The sequence below is a fragment of the Solanum stenotomum genome, unplaced genomic scaffold, assembly GCF_019186545.1.
Source record: "Solanum stenotomum isolate F172 unplaced genomic scaffold, ASM1918654v1 scaffold6331, whole genome shotgun sequence".
Lineage (NCBI taxonomy): Eukaryota > Viridiplantae > Streptophyta > Magnoliopsida > Solanales > Solanaceae > Solanum > Solanum stenotomum.
In genome coordinates this window covers 166,376-174,288 of record NW_026036146.1, presented here as the reverse complement: position 1 = coordinate 174,288, position 7,913 = coordinate 166,376, and the positions used below count along the sequence as shown (strand labels likewise).

General features: G+C 36.0%; 1 protein-coding gene across 3 annotated transcripts; it reads left to right on the top strand.

The window, feature by feature from the left end:
• The first annotated feature begins 311 nt into the window (after nucleotides 1-311).
• Nucleotides 312-7,659, top strand: LOC125852872 (anthranilate synthase alpha subunit 1, chloroplastic-like). Of its 3 annotated transcripts, none has more exons than XM_049532552.1 (11): nucleotides 312-498; nucleotides 1,734-1,918; nucleotides 2,318-2,507; nucleotides 3,529-3,680; nucleotides 4,386-4,501; nucleotides 4,595-4,841; nucleotides 4,921-4,977; nucleotides 5,111-5,263; nucleotides 6,061-6,141; nucleotides 6,420-6,506; nucleotides 6,984-7,659. In XM_049532552.1, the coding sequence occupies exons 1-11, from the start codon at nucleotides 327-329 to the stop codon at nucleotides 7,305-7,307; spliced, it is 1,764 nt and encodes a 587-aa protein (XP_049388509.1). In that variant the 5' UTR covers nucleotides 312-326; the 3' UTR covers nucleotides 7,308-7,659. The 3 variants fall into 3 exon arrangements, with proteins under 3 accessions (XP_049388509.1, XP_049388508.1, XP_049388510.1); XM_049532551.1 differs by having other exon boundaries at nucleotides 1,725-1,918; XM_049532553.1 differs by lacking the exon at nucleotides 312-498 and having other exon boundaries at nucleotides 2,329-2,507.
• The last annotated feature ends 254 nt before the right edge of the window (nucleotides 7,660-7,913 follow it).

The window sequence follows — 7,913 nt, the reverse complement described above, 5'->3', positions numbered from 1 at the left end:
TGATTCAATAGTACGTGTTCGTATCGTATAAGCAAAACAGAGAGTTTTTGAATTAACGTAATTTAATTTGACTTTAAAAGTTAGTTAAATTAGTTTTTGAAAAAATACAACACGACAAATAAAAGTGGATCGGAAGGAGTAATTATATTACATTTGACTGATATTTAGTAAGTGGGGTCTGTCTATATTTGCCAAAAAAATTCACATTTAATTCACCAAATACCTAAAACCTACAAACTGATACACTCATACTGCAAATTCCCCAACATATAACTGTCATTCCATTTTTTCTCCATTTTTTCAAAGCTCAAATGCTGTAAACACTCATGAATACCCTAGCCGTATCTCAGCACCGACCGGTTATCTCCGGCTCCGGTCACCGCTTCTCCATTTTCTCCGGTCACCGGGCCACTTCGCTCTCTTTCTCTAGTTCCCCTGTAGCGGCTGCTCGACTTCGGATTCTCAAATGCTCCGCTGCCCTTTCTCCTCCTTCATTAGGTAATCTTTGTGCTTGTTTAATTCAGTGATGGATCCAGAATTTTATGAATTTTACTGCTGTAGTTACTTACCTAGATATTTAATTAGTTGAAATCTCAGTTATTGAATTCAGAGATAGTTCTAGGATTTTAATTCGGCTTGTTCAGATTCTGCTGCATTGCTTACTCAGTTATATATTTGGCATTAATGTTTTTTGTTCAAAAAAATAAATAAATCTTAACTCTATATATTTGATTTTGAAATGAATCCAAAAGTTTAAGTCATTGCCTTTTCTGCTTTTCTGAAACTTTAGCATTAATATGTATTTTTCAAAAACCTTACTTTCAACTGTTAGAGGCGGATTCAGGATTTTTAGTAGGTAGGTGTAGACAGTGGTAGATCCAAGATTTCCGTTGAGGAGGTTTAAAAAAATGCTAAATAGTGCTGACAAATAAGCATGTTAAATCACATATGAGAGGCTACACTTGATTTCTATTGAATCGTAAAGTAAAGAGTTAGTTAGAACTTGGGAGAATTGAACAAGCAAGGAACCAAAATATATAGCTTAGCTCTTCATTGTACCAGATTTCAATCACTAATTTAATTAAGCAATTAATAATTAGGCTTAATGAATAAATAAAAATAAAACATGATTAGCACTGAGACAATTATAACAAAGAAGAAACGTTTCATTTATTTAGAGAAAACAATAAACGCTGAAGCTAAAACATTGAAAAATGTTACTAGCCAGATTCGAACCCACGCGCCTACTAAGCTCTGAACCCCCATAGCCGCTGAACCAAGCCCCTTACTTTGTTGAGGGGGTTCAATGTTAAATATATACACATAAACTACAGATTTGATCCTATATACACAGTGTAATTTTTATCAGAACCCCTGAACTCCATGTAGATCCGCCCTTGGGGACAGATTACTGATGCATTTCTTGATCCTATGTGGCCATCAACTTGAACTTATCATTGAATGCGTAGAATGTCAAGTTGCACCCCTCTCCTCTAAATGAGTGCATTTACTTTTGGAATCAACCAAGAAAGGAGCTTACCTCAAGATTTGACTCCCCCATTTAGGAGTTGAATAAAAAATATGAAGTAATATATATAGACAGAGTCGAGGGCATTTGTTGTGTTCTACTGTCAACAGTGCATATCTATTCACTTACTTAATTTGCTGGACATTAATTTCATGATGGTAACTTTTGGGTGCTTTCTGGTTCTGAGATGGTTTAGTTTGTGTAGTGGACGATTCAGTGAAGTTCAAGGAGGCTGCCAAGCATGGGAATTTGATCCCCCTCTACAGGTCTATATTCTCCGATCACTTAACTCCGGTCCTTGCTTACCGCTGTCTAGTGAAAGAAGATGATAGGGAAGCTCCGAGCTTCTTGTTCGAGTCTGTAGAGCCTGGTTTGAAAGCTTCTAATGTTGTAAGCTCTTTGTTCTACCTCCATTTAGTTCCTTGATTGAAACTGGAATAGTCAAAGGAAATTACATTGCTCCAACTTTAAACGAATGATGGGTTTGAAATGAAATTAATATATTCAGAAATCATGTATAAGTACTATAACTCACAACTTAATATAGTTAAAAATAGTTCAAATTGTTTCAGTTGCCAAATCTTGAAACTTCTTTTGTCCCAAAATAGTGATACTGAAGTCCTCTTCAGGAAGGAGGGAGTAGTGAGATTCACAAAGAGCACATAGGGAATTATTGATGCTTGTATTCTCATTACCTGCACTACCTGCGTCGGCACAATTCTGAACAATCAAACATGTTACTTGCTTGATTACACCTTGCTATGTTTGTTGATGAGTTAATTATGCTAGGGTCGATACAGTGTGATTGGGGCCCAGCCAACAATGGAAATTGTTGCAAAAGAGAACATGGTGACAATTATGGATCACCTTGAAGGAAGCAGAACAGAGGAATTTGAGGAAGATCCAATGAGCATTCCTCGTAGGATTATGGAAAAATGGAAACCTCAATGCATAAATGAGCTTCCTGAAGCATTTTGTGGTAATAAATTATACTTCAACTGCTTGAGTTTATTAGCATTAATACTAATCTAGCTTGAGTCAATGAATCATCTACTGCTTCACTGACAAATCTAGTAAATGCTCCTCGTTATCTTTGTAGTTCAGTGTCTCATGCCAGGAGCATTGAACTTGCTTTAAGTAGCTGGAATGGACAATCTCTATAGTCTATCCATTTTCGTTTTCTCCACTTTTTTTTTTTGGATTTGTAAAGTGAGTCTTCTTCAATTAGAGATGCTTTTTTTAAAAAAAAATTGTTTTCAAAGTAGAAAAGAACAATTGTAAGCTGAATGATTTTTTTCTGTGTGATAATAGTATTAATTATAGTTTACTTGTTAAGACGTTATCATAGAAAAGTATTATATCATTAAATCAAACAGTAGTACAGTGCATCCATTCTTTTTTTTTGAGAATGAGTACAGTGCATTCATTCTGTTGATGTAAAACTCTTATACATACCTTCAGGATAATAAAATCATTACCTTTCCATTGAAGAAAAGGGAAGGATAAAATCTAAAAAAAATAAAAATAATTTGTTTATTAGTTATTGTGACAGAGTAATTCAAGAGACATTTAAATGGTTTTGATTTCCCACAACATGAAGCAGAAAGAAGTGATGTGAAATGGAATCCCATTTTAAGGTGGTATACATATAAAGAAAAACTATTAGTAACTCTAATTTATAGTGGGAGAATGGAAGAGGAAGAGAACTGTCTTGTTGATTTACGCTATCAATTTAAGGAGTGTAATAATTGAAAATTATGCTAGTTTCATATACTTGAATAAAGTAAGAATTTAATCTGAAAAATCTAGGATGAAGTAAGATTCCACATCAACAAAAGTTGGAAAGGGGGAAGGATGAAGAGAGATTATGTGTTGAATAAGACTAGGCCCAAAGGTTTCGGAGTGTATATGACAATTGATACCTCTATAGTCTATACACAAATTTCATCTGAGAAGAGAGTAACTTAACTCTACCTAATGCTGTAGTTTTTCCTTTGCAGGAGGTTGGGTTGGTTTTTTCTCATATGATACTGTGCGTTACGTAGAGAAAAAGAAGCTACCTTTCTCAAATGCTCCAATGGATGATAGGAACCTTCCTGATCTTCATCTAGGCCTTTATGATGATGTAATTGTGTTTGATCATGTGGAAAAGGTAGTTTAATTTTCTGTCCCCAACAAACCTTCAATTTATTTTGTTTTCCAGATTTATATTACCCTATTTTTTTCCTATGGCCTATCTGGTTCATGAACATATGCTTTAGCTCTCATTGAAGTACTTCAATATTAGCACTTCGATTTCACTTTTTGTACTTGGATAGATTTCTTCAATTTGTCGTGCATATTCGCCATTCATTATGGATTGTTCTCTTTATTTTTCATTGAATTTTTTGGGTTTGAATATATGGATTTGAGTTGTTAGTATCCCACATCGGTGGTGATTGTGGCAATTTTTATTCTTATATGTTCTTTGAAAATCCTCGTTCTATGAGCTATCTTTTGAAGTTGAGTTATGTCCTAGATCCATTTCTAAACATGGTACGAGAGCTAGATCATTTACATTCTTGGTTTACCCAATGTTGGATACCCATAGTATGTTGTCCATGCTTCGGATGATGTTGTGTCCTGGTCACGAGGAGGAGAGGGGGATGTTAAGTGTCTCACATTGGTAGAGGAAATGAGTTATTGTTTGGCAATGCTCACCCTTTGAGCTAGCTTTAGAATTGAGTTAGCTTTTAGTGTTGGCTTAGGCATAAGGTGCATTTCTTTACATGATTACTTTCACGATCAACTTCTAGTAGTAAGGTAATTATTTTTCAAGGTATTATGGTCCATTACTCAAATTTCTGCTTGATACCAGAAAGCATTTGTCATACATTGGGTGCGGTTAGATAGGTTTGCTTCAGTAGAGGAGGCCTACAATGATGGTACAACCAGATTAGAAGCATTGTTATCTAGAGTACATGATATTGTACCGTAAGTTAATTTCACTTCCTCTTCCTATAATAATTATCTTATTTTCTGCTCCTTTCCTTTCATTCATTTTGTTGTACTGGTTTCTTCTTTTAGTCCTACGCTGGCTTCAGGGTCAATAAAACTTCATACTAGCCTATTTGGTACTTCATTGAAAAAGTCAACCATGACAAGCGAAGACTACCAGAAGGCTGTTTTAAAGGCCAAGGAACATATCCTTGCTGGGGACATTTTCCAAATTGTTCTTAGCCAACGTTTTGAAAGACGAACATTTGCAGATCCATTTGAAGTATACAGAGCACTAAGAATCGTAAATCCAAGTCCTTATATGACTTATCTACAGGTATGCCTATTTTCCTTGAAACTTTGACTCTTCAAATTCTATTTCCCTAGGTTTCTCACAAAGGATATGTTCTGATCAGGCTCGGGGGTGTATACTTGTTGCTTCTAGTCCAGAAATTCTTACTCGAGTGAAGAAGGTAAATCAACTGATGTTCTCTATTCTAATTCGCAGATTACATGTCGATTTCACCCCAAATTCCATCTGTCATCTTGTCTACCATTAACAACTTTGCTAATGATCTAAAACCGTTCTTTTTTTTTTTGGTCCAGAAAACAGTTACCAATCGGCCCCTAGCAGGGACTATTAGAAGAGGTAAGACACTTGAGGAAGATTATATGTTGGAAAATCAACTTTTGCACGACGAGAAACAGTGTGCAGAGCATATAATGCTGGTTGACTTGGGAAGAAATGATGTTGGAAAGGTTAACACTCCTAATTTCCTTTTTTTTTTATTTCTCTCTATAGGTTAATGGAATTTTTGCATTATTAGAGGCGTAGTATATAATCTTTTATATGCCAAGATTCGATAAATCTACATCTGGAATCTGGACTAGTAATTGGACAACTGAAAATAATTGCTCATGTTGTTGATTGTAATTCTCATCTTCACATTGCTTATTGCTACTTTTGATATCATCCTACTTCCTCTGGACTACATTGACCTTTAATTATATATGTTAATGTTGTCAATATTTAGGTAGCATCTCATTCTCTGTCATGTAATGATCTTGTTCTTGTTTTGGACTAAGTTGTGTAGATTCTTCACTTATGGTGCCGCACCAATGTCGACACAACGTGGGTGTGGCATCTGTACCGGATCAGGTCAATCAATTTTAGGTAGTTTGACCAAAATTTGATAGAGAAATTCAAGACAAATACAAAGATTTCAGAAATCAAAACAAAAGATAGGGTGACAGCATAAATAGGCACGTGCTTAATATATTGTACAGTGTTTAGGCAATTCATTCTCCTTTTATGCATTGGCATTATTACTCAATGAGCTTCTATTTATTTGAATTCCTAGGTACAGTGTTTAGGCAATTCATTCTCCTTTTATGCGTTGGCATTATTGCTCAATGAGCTTCTATTTATTTGAATTCCTAGGTACCTACTGAATTTTATTTGTTAGATAACTTCTCACATTAGAATCCTTGTAAGCATTTTATTGAAGCCGTCTTTCAGTACAATCATCTTTGACTAACTTCGATTCTTAATTCAGGTCTCTAAGCCTGGTTCAGTGAAAGTTGAGAAATTAATGAACATTGAACGGTATTCCCATGTCATGCACATTAGCTCCACGGTGAGTTCTTGTCATACGAGTTGTATTTAATTATAGCTATTCTTCTACGTTGATTGGAGTCTTACATGTTACTTGCATAAGGTATGTTACCTGAGTGCAACAAAGTTTGCTTCCTGAAAGAAATGCCAGTTACAAATTAACACTTGTTCTTATACATTACGTTACTTCTTTTCTTACATATTTCAGTGGTTAGAGAATCATCACTAAGACTTGAATGTTGTGAAATATAATGATTTGTCTGGCTTGTTACAAGGTTTTGTTTTGTCCAAAATTTGCAGGTTACTGGAGAGCTACTCGACCATTTGAGTAGCTGGGATGCTCTGCGTGCAGCCCTGCCTGTTGGAACCGTTAGTGGAGCGCCTAAGGTTCTACAATCATCTTGTACTTTTGCAATAATAATTATTTGAAAAGGCAGTGTCGGTTGTTTGAGTTCTGGGTGCTTTCTACTACCTTAATGTCTAAGTTATGGGAAGTTGCCAAACTGATGCCCCTAGTCTTTGGAAATATGGTTTTTCCACTTCACTGAATTTGATCAGTTGGTGGAGATATTGATAATCAATTCTCCTATCCTGAACGGAAAGTTTATGCATATAGTCTCTTTTGCATCAAGTGTTAACAAGTGAACCATTTATTGTTTTCTGGAAGTAAAGAGGGGCGAAGGGGGCTGAGGGCTGAAGCTAATATTGGTGCAGTTATGTGTTTAAGTTCAATCCATCTGGACCTTGTAAGAACTATTGATATGCTTTGAGGTGTTTCATGAAGGAATTTATAGTTGTATAGTTTTATTTTTTTGTGTGTTCACGAAGGGGGCATAAATAATTCATGCCTCTTGCTTGGTATAGGTGAAAGCCATGGAGCTAATTGATCAGCTGGAAGTCACAAGGCGTGGACCATACAGCGGTGGATTTGGAGGCATTTCCTTTACCGGAGAAATGGACATTGCCTTAGCTTTGAGAACCATTGTATTTCCAACTGGAACGCGTTATGATACTATGTACTCGTACAAGGATGTCGATAAGCGACGAGATTGGATTGCTTATCTCCAAGCTGGAGCAGGTATAGTGGCTGATAGTGACCCCACTGATGAGCAAAATGAATGTGAAAACAAAGCTGCAGCTCTTGTCCGTGCCATTGATCTTGCAGAGTCCTCATTTGTTGACAAATAATAGATGCAGTCCTAGCGTCAGATTTTGTTTCGTCAATTTTTTTGTTTCTTGATGGATGTAGAGAAGTTTGTTTTTGATCTGAATAGTCAGTTATGTTGGGAAGTGTCTGAAAATCCCCCCAATGTCATAATCGTTGCATATGTTCAGTATTTGCTTCATCAATTGTAGCAGGGTGCCACAAAGGGCCCAGAAACCAACCTCTCTACTTTGTGGGGGTAAGGTTAGCTTACATCCTCCGGTCCAGACTCCACTTGTGGCACTGCAGTGGGGATGATGATTGATGTTGTAATAGTGCAAGTGTAGTTCCCTTGCCATGCTTAGGTTTAATTTTAGATGATGATTGTTCATCCAAGTACCATAAAATTCTGAAACTCAACTTCAAGTTGAATTTTGGAATTTTCAAGAATTTAAAAAACAACAAAAAACTGCATTCATTTTTCACTCTGAAGGAAAACGATTCTGGCAAAGACACTGAGGATGACGACACTATCACTTTAACCCCTGAAGACAAAAACAGGTTGTATCTTCCTTGGAAATTCTCTGTTATTATCAAATAGTTTGGGAAGCGTATGAGTCATCAGTATAAGGTTTGTGAAGAATTACTAT